General features: G+C 42.2%; 1 protein-coding gene across 9 annotated transcripts in view; it reads right to left on the bottom strand.

Moving 5' to 3' along the window:
• Positions 1-1056: 1056 nt before the first annotated feature.
• RIC3 (RIC3 acetylcholine receptor chaperone) overlaps positions 1057-24065 on the bottom strand; it is a 60236-nt gene continuing 37227 nt past the window's right edge. Inside the window, exons 3-9 of one of the 9 annotated variants that reach the window (XM_081240009.1) lie at positions 22966-23041; positions 20969-21062; positions 11736-11884; positions 3585-5813; positions 2445-2657; positions 2021-2079; positions 1057-1134 (exon numbers count right to left, since the gene is read on the bottom strand). In XM_081240009.1, coding sequence (XP_081096135.1) covers positions 5359-5813; positions 11736-11884; positions 20969-21062; positions 22966-23041 — 774 coding nt within the window. In that variant the 3' untranslated portion in view covers positions 1057-1134; positions 2021-2079; positions 2445-2657; positions 3585-5358. Of the gene's footprint in view, positions 1135-2020; positions 2658-3328; positions 5814-11735; positions 11928-20968; positions 21063-22965; positions 23042-24065 lie in introns of those variants that run through there. The other 8 variants (XM_081240010.1, XM_081240012.1, XM_081240008.1 and 5 more) reach the window with 8 other exon arrangements.

The following is a 24065-nucleotide window of genomic DNA, read 5'->3' as shown; positions in this document are numbered from 1 at the left end:
ACAGGCCAAAGGACGGGCTCTTGTTTGAGTTTAGTGGTCACCTGTCCTTCCATACCTCCTGTTCGTAACTTTCTGTCATCTCAGGATATGGGGGGAAAGGTACAGCAGAAGTATTTGGGACAGGTTTGGCTTTTGAATTTTCCAACCAAGTTGAGAGGCAAGTTGGTCTTACAGAAAGCACTACTGCACTTAGTAACCATGTGATTTTGAGCAAACCACGTGATTTCTCTAGGTCTGTTTTCTCACCTACAAAATAAGGAGGCTGGACTGTCAACAGCTTGCAGTAGGATTCAGGGTGAATGAAAGTTGATCCTTGCTTTCATCACTTTCTAACTCATCACCGTGCCTTTTTTCTTTCCTAAGAAAGACGTCACACCCCTTTCCTCTTCTCTTCTGTTGTCCCTCCCTCCTTCCCTATCAAGGTCCAGGCAGAGCTGGAGATGAGGCCGAGATCCAGAATTTCCTAGAGGGTAACAGAGTGGCTTAGAAAGGGAAGCCCGACTCTGGCCTCTTTAATCCTGCATTTGGTGACTAAGGGGACCTAGGATGGTGACACTTCTCTTGTTGGGAGCATACATTTAGCCAGTTTTCATAATGCCTAGAATATGTATGTCTATTTGCACAAGATTGTCTTTTCCTATTTTGGAGTGGTCAGACATTTTATTTTTGTTCAAAATCAGCAAGTTTTAGACAAACTTGCAAAACTGTGCTTTTATTAAGTGACTTTTTGAATAAACTCTTTGGTATTCTGGAGCAAATGTATTTATTTATTGGTACGTGCAATGACAAAGTTGGTATTTTCCCATGTTGACATTATGTATGTTGTAGAACTTAGTGTTTGTCTAAGTACAGACCACAAACCATATATCAACAAATTAAACTTGAACTGTTTCAACACTGATGTGCACTTTTTTCCCCCTATAAAAGAAAAAACATGTTTCTTACCTAAAAGTTTTTTTCTACATCATTCATTCCTTCTGTCCTAAGAGCCTCAGGGGTGGGCAGGAGGTGGTGGTAACAAGGGGATCATAGCTTGTTTAGAAACCATCACATGTGGGTGGAAACTGTCTTCCCTCTGGCCGTGCTCGTCAAGTTTAAGGATGGTCAGAACAACACACGAAGAGGCTGGATGGGCTAGAAGAAGGGTAAGGACAGAAGGTACTTAAGTTAGAGCATCCTCTGCAGGGTCAGCGGTGCCAGCGGGAAGAATGGGCTGCTGCTTCCTAAGTAAACCCCTGTGGGCCTGGCCCGTACGAACAAAAACAGGGCCACAGAGCTGAAAAAAGGTGAGAAAGGCCCAAGTGGTAGAAATAACATGAAGACCCAGCCACTGGGTTCCTCTGGCCCTATGCAGAGCAGCCTAACCTGTTTAAACAGGACTTGGACATACTGCCCACTTGGGAATTTTCTTTTCGGCCTGTGGCAGATCGGAAGCCAACAGCAAGGGAGGCTGCAGTTGTGGCTGGAAGCAGACATGAAGGCTATGGGTCTGATCCTGAGGGAGGAGGTCAAAACTGAAGTCACCCAGAGATTGCAGGACCTGTGCTCTGGGCCATTCCCAGCAGTCAAGGGCGACAGCACAGGACTTGATGACAGAGTGTGATGCTGTTGATGGCGCTGGCCTGAGCACCTAGCACAGGCTACACCCTGGACAGACACTACACACAGCATTGCGGGGGGGGGGGGGATTAGTCCCAATGCATAGATGAGGAAGTTGGTGCTTAGAGAAGTTAAGTAGTAATCAAGAAAAAGGAGACATTTGGCCTATTTACTTTGTATAAGAAAATGGGAAAGGAAAAACAAGGTTAGGTGCATTTTAGAAACACCTGTGTGAAAACGGTCAAGGCAAAGTCTGTGATACTTCATGTTTTTCTCATTGCTGGGTAGCTGAAGTATTAGATTTTCCTTTGGTATATAAATAGTCTGGGTTGAGGGAATCTAAGAGTGTGGTAAGAAGTAGGGCTGGTTTATTTATTACCCCAGATTTGGAGTTCTTAATGTGGTCAACAGCATCTCCTACCTGAACTGTGGCCTCTCTCCTTGGCTCTGCCTCTGGGAACTAACATTTGCAGGGCACTACTAAAAAGGAAAGAGAGTTTCGTTGTTTAGTGGTCAGGTTAAAGACAAATCTTGTAAATAGCCCCGGACAGGGTCCATGGAGAGTCCTAGTTTACAGCTATTATCCTGGCATAATTAAAGCTCCCTTTTCCCAAAGTGTCCCAGATTGGACCGTAAGTCACTGGATCATCCAGGCCACAGAGGATGCAGAGAGTGGGGTCCTCACAAGCCATCTCTTCTAGAGGCCAAACGTGCCTGCACTCCTCTAGGCAGCTCTCTGGGCCTGGCTCCTGAGCTCACATAGCACTAGTCCTGGAACAAAGGAGGTACTCTCCTCGTGCTCTTATTCTGACCAGGAAAGGGGATATCCTGGCCGTATCACCCACCTGATTTACCAAGCATGGTGCCAGGTGATGCAATTGTTTCCTGGGCCAGCTATCTGCCCCCAGAGGTATGACTGTGCTCTGCCACGGTGCCTACAAGTCACTGCAGACCTAGTGCCAGGGGACTCAGCCCAGATCAGTTCTGGAGAAATGAAGACCAGGAGGAAAGAGACAGCAGGCGTGACAACAAAAGCCAGTCCCATGATTTTGGTCGTCCTGGATTGTATATACAAATACAAGTGTCATCCCTGAAGAATAACATAATTCTGACAAATCCAAAAAGGGCTGCCTCATCTGAAATTATTGAAAAGTACATTAAAAATTTTGAAATATAAATATATTCCTGCTATATAAACCCACCAAGAACCGGGCAGCAAGAGCTATCATGAGGTCTTAGTACTTCCAGCAGGAAGTATTTCCATAAGCCAGTTTCCCCCGAAGATTAACATTCCAAAAAAGAGTTGGTTATGTGACACCTTACATACCAGCCTCATCAAAATACCTGAACATCATCCTTTTACTTTCACACCCCACTGCTCTAACACCACTCTTGCTGCCAAGAATGTCCTTTCTCTTCCTTGCACAGCTGGAGAAGTTCCTAGCATCCCTCAAGACCCACCTCCTCTGTGAAGTTTCTTGAAGTACTTTAGCAAAAATGATCTTTTTTTGTGCTCCTATAGATTTGGGTCCATATCTCAAATACAGCATAAAACCTTGTACAATAAAAGTAAAGTAGCTACCGCTTATTGAGTGGTTATCCTGTCTGAGATAGGATAGTGCTGTTTTATAGGCACTGATGATTTCATTTAATCCTCATAACTACCCTGTGAGACCTGGACTTTGACCCACCAGCTTTAGAATGAGAAAGCCAAGGTTCTTGGGGTTAAGGAGCTGGCCAGATTCTACAACTAGAATAGACAAGGGTGGAATTGTGACCGACATTTCTCTGCCTGCAGAATTCACGATCTTGAGCCCTTTTATAGTTCACAGTTCATTTTTAAAAATAAATTGGATAAGGCTCCCACATTCAACTGAGTTTTTTTAAAGGTAGGAATTGAGCCTTCTGTTCCCACTGCCTAGCTCTGAGCAGTGTCTGCTGAATGAATAAATGAGTGAATAAGCTAGAAGGAAACAAATACATACCTCTAATAAGGGAATCATATCCTAAGGCAAAAAAGAAACTCGAAACAGGGTCCCAGAACTCTTCTCATAAATCAGCCCCTCATTGTGAATGAAGAGAAACAACACGAAAAATAATTTATCGAAACAGTAAAGAGCACCTACATGATTTTTTACCTTCAGCATTACATCTAGACTGTTTTCAGTACATTTTAAACTGTATTCTTTACAAGTGAATCAAATGTTCCACACAGAGATACAGGCAATATGCTTTCTATAGACTCAGTCTTCAGTGACTTTTCTCCGTAGTCATTAACTAACAGGAGATGCACAGCAGTAGCTGATACGTTATCTTAATATGATTCTGTACCTGACAGCAGTGTGTACACTTACGTGGTTTAATAGGGATTAAACTGTTTTCCTGGCCTCTTGCTCATGCCAGGCACAATGGAACTCTAAAAGCCAAGTCTACGTTTACATGATTTCTTAATTTTCGAGTCTTCTGCATTTCATGACTGGGAATATCCTCAGGAATGTGTCCTCTTTAAGCTCTTAGGTCTTACCTGTAAACTGAATTCACCCATCCTTACTAGACAGAATACATCTTACCTCAAGGAGACACATGACGGATGGCAGTCAGAGATGAGGCTTTTGGTCTGGTCACAATCCTCCCAGTCCTAACCTACCTCCCACTTTGCCCAGCTTTCTCAACAGACTCAGATATCCAAATAGGGAACAAATGGTCTCTTCCCGGCACTGCTACATTGGGTCCCGCAACCTCCCTGCTGGGCTGGTACTTGGTCTGTAAGCTCAGTCCTCCTCGTTTCTGTTTCAATTGAATTTGTTGTAAGAACAGATTTCCCAGAGGGTACAACATTCAGAAACAGCATCTAAGCAAGGACTGCCTATAAGCACATGGGTTCTCTCCCCATCACCGGCTCCCTGGCCTCTGAGCACCTCACGGCAGGACCACCACCCTTCGGCAGGCTTTCCTGAAGCCTCAGACCTTGGCTCTGCAGGGCAAAGACTAAAGTCTCTAACTCAAGTTTCCTCTGGCCACTGAAGACCAGAGGTACAAAGGTACTTATGCATTGGGCAGTTCTGTTAAGCAGAACAGGGATAAAGGAAGCTAGAGATCCAGGCAGTATTAGAGCAAAACCACCCCCCAACAAGCCTCTAGGTTCATTCTCAGGTCAGTGGGAGTCTTCTACTCTGGAGAAAAGTGGAGATCTGAGGCAGCCTGGGTGCTCCTAAAAAGGGCCTTGCTGTGAGAAAGGGGCTTCAGTTCAGACAGCCGAGTCTTACCCTGCTCTGGCCCCACCATCCCCACTAACAGGTTTTCTTCTTGAGCTCAGCAGACTACTAACCTGCTCAAGGCCCACAGAATAAGGTATTTTGGACTCTGAAATCTTCACTCTTACAACCTTAAGTCCTCATCATGTATAATCTGATGTTCGTTCACAGGTAAACCATCTGTTACTCCTAACACGAAAGGTCAGACCTCTGCCCTGAGTGGTCCCATCTGTAATTACAATAGATGGAAAATTACTCAGTGGATCAACTCTCTGATGGAGGAAAGGCAGGAAGAGAAAGAGGGAAGCTGTCTTGTGTTCATACTGATTACTGTGATGTTTTACAGGTGACAGGTGTGTAAGCACCAGGAAGGACACATGATATCCATGGCAGTGGCCTGATTGGCTATGATATTTAAACACAGAGAATGAAATACAGGGCACAGGGCCAAGGATGAAATCAGAGAGGAGAGAAAGGTCACCCTGGGACTAGAGTAATGGGCACCTCACCAAACTGGCTGTCTGTACTCTAAACGGTGGGGGTCCCGCTTCCTCAGCATGCCCCCTGGATCTGCTTTATCAGCACTGACGCCTGGCCCTTCATCTCTCAAGTCGCGGGGCCACATTTCTTCGGTGGTCTCCTCTTGCTCACGGTAACTGTCTGCACCAAATCCAGCATTCTCTGCCAAGACAGCAGGATCCTCTTCTTCATGAAAACAGCAGGAACATGTTTCTACCTCTGGGTCACGTGAGGTAACAGAATTATCTTCCTGAGCTCTGGGGTCAGTAGGCATTTCCCACCCCAAATGGCCTGATCCTTCTTCTTCCATCACTCCCACTCTTTCAGCTATTTCCTCGGCAGAGGGCTCTTTTGGGTCAGGGTAATCCACCAGGATTGTTTCTTGCCTACGCTTGATGCAATCTGAAAGGTCATAAATTGGATAGGTCTCTTCAGGGTAACCTAGAGAAAAAAGCAGTACAAAGTCTTACAAAGAATGTCTCTTCCAAATAAAGTGTCAGGCTCAAAAAGGCTTCTCAAGCAGCAGCCATCCTATCCCAACAAATCCATTCAAGAAATCTCTAAGATGATTCTAACGGTTCTCAAGTTTCACTTGAGCAAATTCTTGGTGATCTGGCTGACTGTCACCCAGCTCTTTGAAATACAAATCAATTCAGTTGAAAATCCCTTCTTAAGTGCAGGGTGCTTGGGGCAGAGTGTAAGTCTCACTCCTCAAGCTTCTGCAGTAGTGATGAAGATTAAACAAACAACATGAGCCTCAGTTTTAAAAAAATGTACCAAACACCAGATGGAGAGAGCATAGCTCAAGGCTAATGTTTATAATTTCTATTTGGAACCATTTCCAAATCTTCCCCGGGGTGGGGAGGGAGGAGGGAGGAGGAAAGGAATGCTGAGCTCTTTGAAAAATACAGGACAAAGCCTTCTAATCAAAACAATTGAAATGGCTTGCAATTGTCAGAAAGAGAGAGCATTTTAGCAATACATGCCCAAGATCCCGAAGGACAAGGACTGCATTTTCAGAAGACAGAATTTCCATTGTTGGCTTCTTCCTCTTCACAAAAGGGAACAAAAGAAAACAACAAACTGGTAAACAAAATGAATCCCAGCAATGATAATGAGAAAAGAGAAAATGTTGCCAAATTGAAGAACAAAATGAAATACATCTGTGTCAGCCAAGCCGAGCCTGAGCAGCAGATGGGCCGTGCTGGAGCTCATATGCCAGTGCTGGCAACAGCAGCCATGCTCACCGCACAATGTGAAAGCTGGAGAATTTGAAATCCATTTGCACATTATGATAATTGGCAAATTGAACCCTAACATAAACCATTTTTTTGCCTACAAATTCTGAAAAGCAGGGGTCTTTTTTGGTGCCATGTAGAGTGTGGAGAGACATTTTTACAACATTTATAATTAGGGGAAAAAAACAGTCACACAGACTCATTTGTAGAAAATTGGAAAAACACAGACAAGTTTTAAAAAGAAAACACAAATCACCTAGAATCCCACCACTGATAACAATGTGTTGTGTTACCTCTGGCCTTTTTATCACATATAAACATATATCTTTCTCTTTTTTAACAAAGAGGGATCATACTGTATATAAAATGTTGTACCCAGATTTTTTTCTTTCAACATTGTATCATGAGCCCTTCTCCATGTTATTAGGCATTTTAAAGTTGGCTGCAAAGTATCCCATCACACAGCTACGTAACTGACGTGATTTACCACGCCTCTTCTATAAGACATTTAGATTCTTTCCAATTTTCCATTATAAGTTTCATATTAGTTAAGATCTGTGAATATAAATCTATGTCCACTTCCCTATTTCTTCAAGATAGACTTTTAGAAATATGAAAACGGCCAAAGGGAATGGACATTTTAAAAGCCTTTTTTACACTCTGCCAAATTACTTTCCAGAAAAATGGTATAAATTTTTAGTCCTACCAGTGATGTAAAAAACTGTCCATCTTATCACATCCTCACCAGCACTAACAGTAGTATGTCAAGAATCTTGCCAATGTAGTCTTAGTTCCCAAGCTTATAGGTAAACTGGAGCCCCGCTACCCAAGGCCCTCACAGTCTCCTTGTTCAAGGGCAGAGGCTGGGGAAGTCCATTTGCTAGTTAGCTCCTAGCCACTGCATGCCTAAGAGAAGTCCATTCTCTGGCATGTTCCTGCCTTGTCCCCACCAGGAACAAAGCTTGCCATTGGAATTCCATGACTATCTGCTTTGGTTTACAAGGGGGACGCCTGCTGAGGAGAATCAAATAGTGACTCACATACTACTTAGGTAGCCCATATCAGCCAAGGCACTGGTTACCCAAAACTTCATTAGAAACATGAGCAAGCAACAAAAACTCACTGGTCCTATGAGGAAATCAGCAGCTCACAACAGGAACAAAACTAAGCAAACTATGTAAATAGCCCCTGAAAAAAGTCAATGCAGGAAACGAGTTAATGTCAATCAGCTTATAATTGATGTTCCCAGTAATATTCAACAGGTTATTGAACATATAAAACCAACCAGGCTTCAATGTAAAAAAGGGAGCAAACACAATGTAAGAGAGAGCTGTGAGCAACTCATCATTACAAAAACAATTTAAACTTAATAGAGGAAGAAAAGAGTAGGTTGAAATAAACATGACTGAGAACCAAATTAATATATTAGAAGTTCAAGGTGAGGAATTCTCCCAGGACAAAGATAAATATGGCAAAGAAATGGAAATCATGAGAAAAAAGATAAGCTGCACAGAAGACCCATCCAAGATCCAATCTCAGAATTACTAGAATTCTACAATGAGAGGGCAGAGTAGGTTAAATGGAAGCAATAATCAAAATTATAAGAAAATATTCTTTAGTTGAAAAAATAACTGAAGTCTTCAGATGGATAAACGCTAGGTAAAAATACCTTGAAAAATCCATACGGAGACATATGCTGATGAACCTGTACAAATTCAAATTTTGGAGGCGGGGAGAGATGGGGGAGGGACTTAAGGAAGTATTCTGACAGATACAAAAATTAATCAAAAATTTAAATTCAAGAAAGAAGATACTGTATACAAGAAAGTGGTAAAAAATGAAATCAATAAAAATTATCAATGTAAAATAATCATTGATAATGTGGTTAGAAATTTAATGCCATTGTTAAGAAATACTTAAAAGAGAAAAGGCTAATACCTGTAAAAGCTAACATCACTTGTAGCTAAAATTCTACATAATTTCAACAAAACCTAAGCAGTAGGTAGAAAATAAATATGATAAAAACTTTACCTTATTTGGGAACAAGGTTATATAATGAAGATTTGCAATTTGGAAGAAAAAAAGGAATTCCAATTTTCATTTCATTGATTACTAGTGAGAATGGAATAATTTTTCTTCTGTTTTGTAGCCAGTTGCACTGTTTTCTTTTGTGCACTGCATATCTAGGTGGATATCAGTGTTTTCTAAATTAGTTGTAGAACTTTTTATATATTAAAGATATCAGCTTCTTTGCTGATATCAGTCATATTTGTTACAAATCGTTTTCCAGTTTAGTGCTGGCTTTGAAAACTTTTTGACATTCTCTGATCTACAGAAAAGTTTTATGTACACTATGTAAAACACTATCCTTTCCCTTATAATTTCTTGCATTGCTTTTCTAAACTAATTTTTTATTTTGTATTAATCGTAGATTCACATCTGGTTATAAGAAATAATACAGAAATCCCATGTACCCTTTACCTAGTTTCTTCTAATGGTAACACCTTGCAAAACTATATGCTACAATATCACAACAAGGATATTAATACTGATACAGTCAATATACAGAGGTTTTCTATCACCACAAGGATCCCTTATGTCGCCCTTTTCTGGCCACACCCATTCCCTCCTGCTCCCCACTCCCTCCTTAACCTCTGGCAACTACTAGTTTGTTCTCCATTTCTATAATTTTGCCATTTCAAGAATGTTATATAAATAGAAACACATTATATAACCTTTTGGAATTAGCTTTTTTTCATTCAGCATAATCATCTGGAAATTCATGCAAGTTGCTGCATGTATCAACAGTCCATTCCTTTTTACTGCTGAGTAGTACTTCACAGTATATACGTACCAACACAGTGTTTAACCATTCACCTACTGAAGGACGTTTGGGTTGTTTCCAGTTTGGGGCTATGACAAATAAAGCTGCTAAAAATATTTATGTACAAGTTTTATCTGAACACAAAACTTTCCATTTCCCTGAGATAAATGTCCAGAAGTACAACTGCAAGGCTGTGTAGTAGCTACATATTTAGTTTTTTAAGAAACTGCCAAACTTTCTTCCAGTGTGGGTATATTTTGCATCCCCACCAGCAACATAAGAGTGAATCCAACTTCTTGATCTAAAGATTCAATATAATGCCAATTAAAATCCCATCAGGCTTTTTTTTTTGTAGAAAGTGACACACTGATTCTAAATTTATATGAAAATGTGAAGTGCCTAGAATTACCAAAATAATTTTGGAAAAAAACATAGTTGAAGAGCTTGGGCTACCTGACTTCAAGACAATATAAAGACACAGTGATAAAGACATTATGGCACTGGTGTTAAGTATAGACACATAGATCAGTGAAACAGAATAGTAAGTCCAGGGGCTTCCCTGGTGGCACAGTGGTTAAGAATACGCTTGCCAATGCAGGGGACATGGATTTCAGCCATGGTCCGGGAGATCCCACATGCTGCGGAGCAACGAAGCCTGTGCGCCACAACTGCTGAGCCTGCGCTCTAGAGCCCATGAGCCACAACTACTGAGCCCGTGTGCCACAACTACTTAGGCCCGCGCACCTAGAGCCCGTGCTCCGCAACAGGGGAACCAACCGCAATGAGAAGCCCTCGCACCGCAATGAAGAGTGGCTCCTGCTCGCTGCAACTAGAGAAAGCCCACGCGCAGCAACGAAGACCCAACGCAGACAAAAATAAATAAATAAATAATTAATTAAATTTATATATATATATATACAAAAAAAAAGAATAGTAAGTCCAGAATATACCCACACATACATGGTCAAATGATTTTCCATTTTCCAAAAGGGGAAGGGTTGGTTGATTTCCAACCAACACACCAAGGTAATTAGATGTAACAAAATAAACTGGAACAATAGGCTATCAATATGGAAAAATATTAACCTCAGTCCTGATACCTCACACCATATATAAATAACTAAAAATAGATCACAGGCCTAAATGTAAGAGCTAAAACCATACAATTTCTAGAAGAAAACCGAGGAGTTAGGCCAACTTTGAGTTAGGCAAAGATTTCTTAAATGCACACAAAGAAAGTCATTAAAGAGAAAATGATAAACTGGACTTCAAAATGAAAAAAACTTCTGTTCTTTGAAAAGATGTCACTAAGAAAATAAAAAGGCAAGCCACAGATTAGGAGAAAATATTTGCAAAATTCATAACTGACAACTTATATCCAGACTATAGAAGGAACCCTTGCAACTAGAACACAACCAACTCAATAAAGTGGCAAACAATGTGAACAAACACTTCACCAAAGATATACAGATGGCAAATAAGTGTGTGAAAAAATGTTCAACATCATTAGTCATTGGGGAAATGCATACTAAAGTCACAAGCTAGATACCATTATACACTCACTTGAATAGCTAAAATTAAAAAGACTGACGATACCAAGTGTTACCAAGGATGTGGAGGACTGCAATTCTCATACATTTCAAGCGGGAAGGCAAAATGGCAGAGCCACTTTGAAAAGCAGATTGACAGTTTCTAACAAAGTTGAACATACATGTATAAAACGCCAAAACCTCATTCCTAGATATATACACAAATAGATGTTCCAACAAAAACACGTATGCAAAAGTTCATAGTAGATTACTTCATAATAGATCAAAGCTGGCACCCAAATGTTCCTGAACTGGTGAATGGAGAAACAAACTATATCCAGACAACAGAACACTACTCAGCAATTAAAAGAGAGCGAGAACTACTAATACACTCAACACATGAAGCTCAAAAGCATTATACTAAATCAACAAAGCCAGAAACAAAAGAGCATGTGCAGTACGATCTACTTATATAGAACAGGTAAAACTCTAGAGACAGAAAGCAGTTCAGCTGTTGCCAGAGCGGGAGGGGATTAGCAGCAAAGTGGGTGGGGAACTTTCTGAGATGATGGAAATATCATGACTAAATCATCGCTATAGTATGATTATGTAACTCTACACATTTGTGAAAACTTATCCAACTACACACTTAAAATTGGTGAACTGTATTGTATCTACATTATACCTCAGTAATAAAGCTGACTTTTAAAAATTTTGTAAGATCTCTTTTCTGGGCTGATGGTTAACCAAGAGATAAGAAGACACTGTTTACCTTCCCAGTCCTCCATGTAAGGGGCCTCCTCAGCTTCTTTCTCTGGAGTGGGTCTGTCAATGAATTTTCCTTCTTTCATGACCCTGGTGATTTCTCGGAGCTGATGCAGCAATCGTTTTTCTTGGTCAGAAGTCACGGCCTGTGCTCTGCTTAGAAACAGCAGACAATCCGGCCAGTTAGTGGTAAATACTCCTAGGCAAGGAACATAAACATCACTGTGATCTGTCTGGACTCCAGGAAGTTCAACAGCAACAGATAAATACTCTGGGAACTGATCCTGGAACTGCATAGCTGGGAACTAGAGATGTCAGTTCAATGTTCTGATTTTATAAATGGGAAAACTAAGGCCCAGAATAGATCAAGTGATTGTCCAAGGTCCCAGAATGATTTAATGTCAATACTGGGACAAGACCCCAGATGTCTGAGCCTTCAGTTCAGTGTTCTTTCAGTACACCTCACTGCCCTGATTCTCTAATCTCAAGCAATTTCACCATTATTTATATTATTCCATTTACAAACAAGCCACTTTTCTCTGAAGTAATGTCATCAAAAGAAAATGTGCTGGACCATTTGCCTCAACTAGGGAAAAATATGCTACTAGGCCAACCCTGGAATTACCAGGCTGAATCTGTTTGTGCAGAAATAAAGATATATCCTAAAATTTCAGAGCTGGATCATTCTGACAAATCACCTAAACCAGAGAAATTGGGGAAACTGAGGCCCATGGAGGGGAAACTATACATTATCACACTGTTAGTTAATGTCAGCTCTAAAACTAAAGTCTCCTGACTTCTGACAGCATTCTGGTGCAATTCTTTTTTTTTTTTTTTTTTGCGGTACGCGGGCCTCTCACTGTTGTGGCCTCTCCCGTTGTGGAGCCCAGGCTCCGGACGCGCAGGCTCAGCGGCCATGGCTCATGGGCCCAGCCGCTCCACGGCATGTGGGATCTTCCCGGACTGGGGCACGAACCCGTGTCCCCTGCATCGGCAGGCAGACTCTCAACCACTGCGCCACCAGGGAAGCCCCTGGTGCAATTCTTGAAGCATAATGCTCAAGCTGCACAGTTCAGAAAACCTGGGTGTGACCCCTAACTTAGCTGTGTGGCTCTGGGGAAATGTCTACACAAGTAAGATGAGGCTCAAGGATAATGGTGTGACTCTATGAGAGGGAAGCGCTGCATCGAACTGGCAGGCAAGCAAGGCCCTACTCAGAGACTGAGAACTGTCTGCTTTGGGACCAGTTTTATCTAGTGGCAGGATTTAACAGAGGCTACTTATGCTCCTCTTAAAAACCCAAAGCACCCGAAGTCAGTATAACACTCACGAAGAAGAAATGATATACTCTGTACCAGCCTCACGGAGGTGCCATCAATCTTTCTAATAGTCCAGCCCTGAGCCTACGTTTCTTTTTACATTTAACCTACATTACGTTACCCTTAATGACTAATAGGGAAGAAGAAAAAACTGCTTCTCCCGCCAACATTAAGATGGCAACTGAGGAAAATGGAGATGCAACATTTCTACAGACCTCAGTGGGAGGAAAACAAAAGCCCCATGAGCTCCACTTTTTCTACAATAAATGGCCTCAAAGCCATGAACTGAAGAAGCCTGTCTGTTCTACATGCAGCTGAACAGCTGCTTTACTCTTTCCCATCAGTACAGGGGTGCTGACTCACCCTAACTAGTCATGTATTCTATAATCCCTAATTCTTACTGTTACAACAACTCACTGTGTGGGAGGCTTCTGGGGCAGCTAGGTCACCCCTAGCTAAAAGAGCCTATGTGATTATCACAACATGCTGCACACGTTACTTCTCTGGACTGTACTCAGTACATTCTGATTTTTACTGAAGGAAACGGTCTTAACTTTGTTTCCTAACTCATGGAAAATCGGAACCTTTAAATAAAAGGGGGATGGGTAGGCTAAGAGAAGCAGAAACAGACAAGAGAAGCTTTCTTAGAAAATTCCAAACTAAAGTGCCCTCAGGTGTACTCAGTGTCCATATCATACATTAGGCAATTAATCGTGGTCCACCTTACATCTTCTGAATTTATTGCAATGAAGACTTTCATGGATTTCTCATTGTTTCAACTTGGTTTGATACTCCTGGAGGGCAGTGATAAGTTCACAACAGGCACAGTGTACAGGTACAGTGCCATGAACATTTTAAGCGCTCAATAAATGTGTTAGTTTGATTGGTCCCCATTTCTTCTACCTCCCTGAAATCTGGCTTCCACTCCATCATTTTACCAAAACTTGTGAAAATCAATGATCAGTGACCACTTTACCTTTTTTTTGCTGTGCAGCATGTGGGATCTTAGTTCCCCAACCAGGGATAGAACCCATACCCCCTGCAGTGGAAGCACAGAGTCGTAACCATTGGACTGCCCCGGGAATTCCCCCAATGACCACTTTAAAGTCCAAGTCTTTTTTCTCACATTTCATTCTTCTTGACTTTTCTGTACTAGGGACCATCCTCTCCTTGAAATGTCCTCCTCCCTTGGCATTTGTATTCCTCCCACTTATTTAACCATTCCTTGTATCTTTGATCCTGGCTCACTTTCCTACTCCCACATCCTAAAACATGGTTTTCCTGAAGGCTCAATCCTAGGACTCTTGTTTCTCCACTCCTACAGGCATGCCCTCCGGAAGCTGACCCAATTACACAGATTAAACCATCACCTCTACACAGACGATGCCCAATCTCTACCTCTAATCTTGACTTTTCACACAAAGGCCAGTCTCATAACTCCAGTTACCTCCTGGGCATTTCTACTTGGAGGCCTTGTCACTATAATAAAGTTAAACTTAAATTCACGCTTCAAAACCATGTCCTAGTTGGCCCAGGATCATGAGCAGCTGCATGAACAGGTAAGCTAGGTGAGGTTGGCTATGGCCGATTCCAAGATGTTAGAAAAATAAAACGTCAAGTTGGGAGATAACTCAGACTTCTGAATGCTATTGCTGTAAATCCAGAGGAATCATCAAGTTCTGAGTCCAAGAGTTAAACACAGAGAGAAGAATGAAACAGTTTCTTCCAACACCATTCATGATGAGAACGGAAACCAGACCAGCAAAAGAATGCTGGCGACTGCCACACAGTAATTATATGCCTCGAGGATTTGGTGATCTCATCTTTCCCGCATGGCCCTTACCTCTTACTCCCAGCCAAGTGACTTCCGAACTTGTGTCCTCTGTTCTGACCTCAATACCCAAATTTCCTATTGTTGTTGTCTATCATACATGGATGTTCTGATGGCACTTCAACCATACTCAGAGCTGAACTTATGATCCCTATTCCAAAGCCTTATCTTCATTCTTCTGTGTTTTTATTTTGGTTGATGCCATAATCTTCCTCCCAGTTTGGGCTGTAAGTCTCCAAATCATCCATCTCTTCTCCTTCATTTCTCTTATCTAGTTAGTTTTCCTTTGGAAAACCAATCCCTCTTCTGCTCACAGTGCAGAGGTTGAAGCCATCCACCCCCTCACTTCTCCTTCTAGAGTGGCCACGTGGCCCATGGCCTATCATCACACTCCATCCCCTTGGCTGCAGTGATTGATTCAGTGATATATACAGTTGGGCCAACTATATCTTCTCCTAAAACTGGATCTTGAACACAGTGAAACCTGAACTGAAAATTTTTCATGTTAATTCATCCCGGCAGCAGTCCTTGAAGAGACTATTTGCTCCTGCTCCTAAATCCCTACAGCTGCTCTGGTTCCCACTCTTCCTGAAACTTAGATCTTCAGCTATTCTTTTGATACTGTAAGAGACCCCATACTCTTCCAATAAATTCGGCCGCACCCTCCAAAAAACAAATTTTTGCTACCCAGAGTTGTCTGCTTGCAACCAAGGAATCCTGATACAGCTTGTGATACTTTTTCCCTCCTTGAAGTCCCCTTAATTTGCCCCCCACCTCTTTTCTACTCTCACTGGCCTATGTATCACTTTTGCTAGAACTTTTTCAATATCCTAGCACATAGCCACCCTAAACATGAGTTATTTTTCTAAAGCATGGCAGATCATGCCATTTCTTTTCAAAAGCCTTCAGAGGCACTCCACCGTAAAGACAATAAATTCCAACTTCTCGATGAAAATTCCCTGTCCTCAATAAGGTTACAGGGCATTAGGGAAGACAGAAAAGTTAACAGAAGATAAGGAAGTAATACAATGCTTACATTATCCAGCAAACAGAGGTGGCCAAGGGAGGATATGGGAGGAACACCTAACCAAGTTGTGCGTTCAGGGAAAGACTCTCAGAGGAAATGATGTCTAAGTTGAGACCTCTAAGACAAGCAAGAGTTAAAACAAGGGTGTGTGGGGAGGCGGTCGGGGGCAACATCCAAGCAAAGGCCTTCCAGTTCAGGGCCTTCCAGTCTGCCCCCAGTTTACTTTTCTAGTTTTTTCTCCCATTAGTTACCTCCCTAACCATTTACCACAGCCCTGGTGTACCCTACTCCCGTTATTTTGAACTACTTGCTATTCCAAAAAACATGCCTGACCTCTCACCTTGTTTGCTGCTTGTGCCACCCTCTCCCTCTGGAACATTTTTCCCCCAACTCTGCCAGAGGGAATCCTTCCATCCTGTAAGGCTTATTTAAATTCTCTCTTTTTCTTGAGACCTTCTGTGGTAGGCAGAATAATGTCTCCTCACCACCCCCCAAATATGTCCACATCCTAGTCCCTGGAACCTATAATGATGTTACCTTATACATAAGGGGACTTCAGGTTGCAAATGGAATAAAGGTTGCAAATCAGCTGGCCTTAAAACAGATTATCCTGGATTATCTGGGAGGACACAATGTATTTACGAGGGTCCTTAAAAGTAGAAGGGGGAGGCAGAAGAGGCCAAAGTAATAATGTAACGTACGAAAGTCTCAACCCACTGTTGCTGGCTTTGAAAGTGGAGGAAAGGGTCCATGAGCCAAGGAATGTGGGCAGCTTCTAAAATGTGACAAAGGCAAGGAAACAGATTTTACCCCAGAGCCTCCAGAAGGGAATGCAGTCTGGCAAACACCTTGATTTTAGCCCAGTGTAGGCCTTCTAACATACAGACCTATAAGATAACAACGTGTATTGTTTTAAGACATTAAGTTCGGGATAATGTGTTATAGCAGCCACAGAAAACTAAGACATGTTCCCAGAGCACACTTTTTCTCTCTGAGATGCAGTTCCTTAAAGAGAAAATAATTGCTACTGACAACCATAGAGGGCTGTGCAGACCGAATCAAAATAGGTACCAAAGATATTCTTATTATTGCTGAAAATGCCTGCTTTAAACTACTTTCTTTACATCTATCTCATTCATTCTTTCAACATGTATAGACGCTGTCGATGTACCAGCTCTAGGAATGCAAGTTTGAACAATGAAAACCCCCGTCCTCAGTAAGGTTACAGGGCATTAGGGAAGACAGAAAAGTTAACAGAAGATAAGGAAGTAATACGATGCTTACATTATCCAGCAAACAGAGGTGGCCAAGGGAGGATATGGGAGGAACACCTAACCAAGTTGTGGGTTCAGGGAAAGACTTTCAGAGGAAATGATGTCTAAGTTGAGACCTCTAAGACAAGCAAGAGTTAAAACAAGGGTGTGGGGGGAGGCGGTCGGGGACAACATCCAAGCAAAGGAAAGAAGTATATGCAAAATCCTAGAAGCGAAAGTGCCCAGGTACTTCAGAGGAACAGCAAGCAGTCAGTGTAGCTGGACCACAGACACAGAGAGAGAGAGAGAAACGGAGAAAGATAAAGCAATTGAGGTATGCAGAGTCACGTCACCTAGGACCATGTAAGTCATGTTAAAGATTCTACTCTTTATCAAGAGCAACAGGGACCTACTGAAGGGTTGAAACAGAAGACGTAATCCACTGGTGTGGAAAGCAGAAAGTGAATTGAAAGGAGGCAAATTAGAGGAAAAGAAACCACATGAGATAGTTCTGACCTATGTCAAAAATAAAGGCCTTCTCTACTCACTCACTTACTCATTCTTCCATTTCAATTGATACTTTTCTAAAGCCTCCTACTGGCTTGTGCTAGGCTCTGGGAATAAGGATAATCCCTGCCCTAGCAGAGTTTAGAGTGTTTTACAGGGAAACAGACTTATTAATTAGGAAGAAATGACAAGACATGGTGATTAATGAGATATGGGAAGTGAAGGAAAAGGTGAATCAAAGATGACATCTAATTTCTGCTTTGGGCAACTAAGTAGATGGAGGAGCCATTTGCTGAGATGGGGAACATTAAAGGTAGAATAGGTTCATCTGGGGGTAGATGATGAGTTCCATTTTGGATGTTCATTCACTCAGGGGACATTTACTGTTTGATGAGGATAAGAGTAGCTATCTATGAGACATGTCCAGTAGGACCCTGAATATAGAGGTCAGCAAATGAAGAGAAGGATCTCAACAGGGAATGGCCATGATCTACTCTTCTATCATGGTAATAAGTACAGATGCGTGCATCAAAAGTGAATATCTACTCTTTTTCAATGGTATTTACTTAGTACCTACTATGTGAACATAGTGAACAAAAGAGACTAAGCCTGTCCTCAGACTTTACACCCCCCACAACGCCTGCCAGAAATCTGTGGTCCCACGCACGTGCTCAACATGCCTGCCAAGGTGTTTGCTGCCAGAGGCTGCACCCTCATTTCCCCTCTTGGGCCATTCCACGCTTCTAGGTAAATAATTACAGTGGGACATGCTGCTCCAGGAAGGAAATTTCACTGATCACAAGGACAAAAATGAGGACACCTTGATTCTGATTCCTAGATCCTTTCCTTAGTCTTTGTGTCCCTGGGCTAGAGAGTCTGCTTAATATCAGACATAACATGGCACAATACCAACCTTCCAGGAGGCTTAATTATTTAAAAATGTGTGCAGACTTATATCGCTCACAGGTGAAAGCTGTCTGAAAAGTTTTGTTAGATAGTATTAAAAACCTTTCCCATATTTTGATTCTTACATAAGCATTAAGATGAAGTATCAGAAAGAGCATATTTTGGGAATTTTAAGCAAAATCTTACAGTTATGGAGTGATATTATATAAAAGGACTTAGAAGGCTGCAAATGAACACATCTTCTTTGTCTTAAATCCTCTCCTTGACCTCCAGAAGCCTGGCAATGTGATAAAATCTTATCTGACAGAAAAAATACTGGGGTATTTTGGGCTCTTCTAATAATCCGAGAAGCACAGACTTGTAAAAGAACAAATGCCATGGAAACTAAGGTTAAAGGCTTTAAGTATAAAAAGGAAAAGAATGTAAAACATGCAGCTACCTAGCCCTTGCAGGTTTGAAGGTGGAAGTCCCATAGGGCCTACCTGTAAGGATACAAGGTTTTAGATTAAGGAGTTTCAGAGAGAAGGTCACCTCCTTATAGACTGGAAAATGAGACATCTGGGAAAGAGAGACCAAGCTATGCTCTCTTGAGTGGAAGGAGAGCTGCTCCCTGGCTCCTGAGAGGTACACAATCACTGCCATGTGGCAGTGGCCTCAGCATGTTCTCTAAGAGCCCCCACTCCAGCAGCTTACTAGGAATGTATAATCTGAGCTAGGACCCACTGTCCCAGAAACAATGAGATGGCGCCGTTCCAGGGGCGGTGGCGGTGGTGACACACAGCTCCTCTGCCTTCGCACATAAAACGTGGAGCAGCAACCCTGGCTGGCACAGGAGGACAGACAGTAGTTAGGGGCCACAGTACTGCACCCCTGGCTTCGGCAACAGACAAATGGTATGCGTGGTGGGGTTATCTGGTTTGAGCTAAGGGAGTCTGAACAGCAGTGAAGGATAGTGAGAAGATATCTTCACATGGTTTCTGAGCCCAAAGCCCAGGGTTGGATCTCCCAGGTGGGAGGCCCTGCCCACAGATACTCACCTATAGTTTTCCTGACACTTAGGTGTGGCCTAGGGCTTCAAACAGACCAGGGCCAGGGTACAGATATTTTCTGAGGCACAAGGGTCTATAGAAGTCTGGTACTTCCCCACCCAGACTGTGAATGGTACAGGATAAGGGCAGAAAATGCCAGAAAAGTATAGCTGCACAAATTGGTTTAGTCACACTCATACAAAACAGTCAAACATTAGATAATGTATATAAAGCATTAGCTTAGAGCTTTGTTCTTAGTAAGTGCTCAATAATGCCAAATAGTATTATCCACTCACAGAGATATACTCATGTATAGATAAGTACACCTATCTCTACCACTCTGGAGAAGTCCAGAGAGTCACTCTGCTTTTTGGACCAAAAGAAGGTCAAGGGTCATGGGCCCAGATAGGCAAGGTTCACCCTCATAAATGTCATTTCAGCAGCAATGTAGACTTTGCAGGGAAAAGCCAAGCCAAGGGACTTCAATTCGAGGATGTTTACTCTTCTCCTATCCGGCCAAAGATGGGCAAGACAGGAGCCAGGAAGCAGGGAAAACAGTATTGGGCACTAGTAGCACAAGGAAGGCAAATAGAAGAGGCTAAGGTAGAGCAGTTTTCTGGGGCAAAGACTCCACACTGAGCCCACGGGGCTACAGGAGGGACCTTTCAATACGTCCTCCTGCATGGGATTTTGCCACTCACCCCCAGTGCCTCCTCCATTCTTGTCAGAAGGCATAGCGTGAACCGAATCCCTCTTTGTTCTAAATCTCACATTCTGGTTTCTCCTCCCTGGCCTTCCTACACCCATGTTTTCTTAGTTGATGCCCACTTCCATCAACCCCCTGAGGCCACCTTTTCAGATCCTCAGCCAGCCCTGTAGCAAGAGGAGTGTGTTTTCGCTGCAGAGCATCCTAAAGGGCTAGTTTGGCTCCTGACACCTACTTTACGTGTCTAGTTCTCTTCTGGAATAGTCAACAGAAAACAAATGCGTACTCTGATCATACTTGCTCTCTTCTCTCATTTTGCCTCAAACAGAAACCACAATATTTAATAATCTGGTTTTACTTAAAATTCTGCCTTTTTTTTAGACAGCTAGGATATTGTCTTCCTTAAAACCCAGTTATTTTAGCCTGTAGTATCTGCTCACAAATTTACTCACTCTCACAATAATGTTGCACAACATGGAACATATACTCTTGAAAATGAAACTGCTTGAAAGTGTGAAAATGGAAACGTTCAGTGAAAAATAATATGTAAGTGACAAATATGATAACAATGAAAGCAAGTGGGCCAGAAATCAAAGAAAAAGAAAAATTTGAATTGACTCTCTAAATGGCAAACAGTCTGATCTCTGTTATGCAAAAACGTACCTCTCACCATTAGGCCCCACTCTGTTGATTAGTTTTTCCATGGCTTCCTCTGTCTCCTTCAGTTTTTCTTGTAGTTGAACAAGCTCAAAATTGGCTGAAAAATAAGCATCAATCTAAGAACCATCATGTACGACTCCCTAAGCCCTTTTCTGAAACATGGCTGGCTGTGATGTTCTACAATAATCCAGGCTGGTCCTGAGATTCAGCTAATCCAATCAGGACCCAAAGGGTACTGAGGTCTAGACACCAAGATCTAAAGGATACACGTTTAGAAAGTGATGAATAAATCACTCTCTCACACACAGAAATATAGCAGGACCAGCCAAAGAAAATACCTAGGAGTGAAAAACATAGCCCTACACAGTCAGCCAAGAAGGAATGAAGATAACTCCTTTCTAATTCAAATGATACTTGAGGATAAAGTACCAAATCTGGTAAAGGACTTCAGAAAAGGTGTTAAGACCCTGAAATGAACAATATTTCACCTGTCCCTAGGATCTGAAAACTTATATGGAAGATAACAGTATAAAAGTTACTCTTCTTCAATAGAAGAAGTCTTGAACTAGGGCTGAGACCTTCCTGCCCAAGGTTTTCTACTTCAGTCATCTGGGGTGAGTGGTATAACCCTATCTCCCAGAAGCAGCTTTCTCAACAACGGTCAGACAGGACCACAGCTACTGAAAGTAATGTTAAGACCCTAAAAGTAGAACATAAAAAATCAATCACTCAATCAGTACATGAAATGAACTATAAGGTAATAGGAAAATAAAATGTTGCTCATTATGTAGATAATCTAGTTATTCTGTTTCACACCCGAGTATCATTGTACACAGATATATTTAGAGGGTCACTATAAAATGTAATATTTCAAAGGCTTTTTAGTACTTGTACAACACATTCTTATGCATGCAATTAACATCTGTGCCACATAAATGCTTAGGTTATTTTTATTTTCTGTAGGATTCAAAATTGAAGCACAAGAAGTTGATATAATTGCTACTACATTATAAAACAGCTGCTCTTAGGAATTCATTTTATTTACTTCTTTCTGTTTTAAATGCAGTATGTGACAGGATACAGAATTTGCTACTCTTTAGTTCACAAGTCTTTAAAAACAATTTCATGATGCATTTACAATCACTTTTGGTAAGACACTATTTCAATTAAGAATACAAAAATTCAAAAAAAAAAAGAATAGAGCAGGGATCACAGTTATTTTGCTAATGTCCTTCTTTTAAAAAACTCCAATGAGGCTTCAGTATCCACAGGATAGTTTGGCCTTCAACAACACAGCTTATCCTACCTACTCTTCATGACTTCTTTGCCACAGCTGCCCTCTGTCAGACTGCGTCTTACTCAAGCACCCTATCTAATAGGCCCTCCTTCATACACAGATAGGTGCGATTTCCCAGAAGGCTTTCGCCAAGTCCCTTCTTTCTAGGTAGTAAACTTTTCACAAGTTATTTTTCCCTGACATTCATCCTAGACTACAAATTCTCAGAGGGGAGAGCCATGCCATATATATTTCATTTTTCCAGAGAGCACTGAATATTTTAATTGGTCGGTAAATATTTGATGATCATGTTTCAAGAGTCAGAAGTGTTAAACTCTGTCCCTGTATCTAATAACTGACTTTGAAAATGACTTGATCTCACTGCCTCAGTTTTCCTCTATGTGAAATAAAGAAATTTGCTACCAATATTCTGAAGTCTAGAAATGAGAAGTAGTAACCCATTCCGAGTGTAAAATGTTAATCTGCAAATGTATAAAACAGTGAACTTGTGGTTGTGTACTTTTTATAACTATCTTTCCCTCAAAAGCCGAACATCAACATGGAAACTTGAGAATTCCCAGAGCTAAGGTAAAAATCGGCATCAGATTAATCTGGGACAACTTTGGAGAAATGCTTTTAAGACATATCCACAGATTGTCCCTCTGGCTGTATTACAGCTGTCTGACTCAATGAAACTTATAAATATACTGAAAGGGGCACTTACTAATTTTCCTGTGGGTGCTTCCAGGTGTGGCAGTAGAGCACTTCTGATCCTCTGCAGTACTTTTCCCCTTTGAGAGCTGAGAATTGAAGGAGGTACAGTACATCAACAGCAGCTCAGAACCTCAAAGTCATGGAACCCCTCATATTAGATGGGAAAAAAAAAAGGTTGGGAGAAAATCAAATCAAATAGCAACATTAGAAAAAATCTCAAAAAAAAAAAAAGCCAACAGAAGGTTTCCAAGTAAAAAATTATCAAGGTCAAGGCACAAGAAAAAAAATCTCTTCACAAGCCATCTGCCTTGCCCATGCTCATCCAAGACTCAACCTGGGCTGCCTGCAGAATTCCTAGGCAAGAACGAAGTCAGCTCTTACTCTAGCTAGGAGGGCAGCCTCCTGCTTCTACTTACAGTGCCCAGGCCCAGGCCCATGGCTGCCCAAAGCCTGCCTGGAGGTAGAACTTAACTGAGAGTCTACTTTTTTTTTTTTTGCAGTACGCGGGCCTCTCACTGTTGTGGCCTCTCCCGTTGCGGAGCACAGGCTCCGGACGCGCAGGCTCAGCGGCCATGGCTCACGGGCCCAGCCACTCCGCGGCATGTGGGATCCTCCCGGACCGGGGCACGAACCCGTGTTCCCTGCATCGGCAGGCGGACCCTCAACCACTGCGCCACCAGGGAAGCCCTGGGAGTCTACTTTTAAAAGGACACAAATTGGGCTTCCCTGGTGGCGCGGTGGTTGAGAGTACGCCTGCTGATGCAAGGGACACAGGTTTGTGCCCCAGTCCGGGAAGATCTCACATGCCGCGGAGTGGCTGGGCCCGTGAGCCATGGCCCCTGAGCCTGCGCGTCCGGAGCCTGTGCTCCGCAACGGGAGAGGCCACAACAGTGAGAGGCCCATGTACCGCAAAATAAAATAAAATAAAAGGACCCAAATCATATCTCCCCAGAGCTGGGAAATATCAGGCTTAGTTTCAGGACGCGGCAGTTCTGTTTCAGGAGAATTAATAAAACTGATGTTAAAAACAGCACCTCATACTCCTGGGGGTAAAAGGAGGAAAAAGTGGTGTTGGTACAGTCATTATTTGGCCTCACAGTGGCTACCTCG

The sequence above is a fragment of the Mesoplodon bidens genome (assembly GCF_964165515.1).
Source record: "Mesoplodon bidens genome assembly, chromosome: 7".
NCBI lineage: Eukaryota > Metazoa > Chordata > Mammalia > Artiodactyla > Ziphiidae > Mesoplodon > Mesoplodon bidens.
The sequence above is the reverse complement of the archived record's forward strand: the minus strand, read 5'-3'. Positions and strand labels throughout refer to the sequence as shown.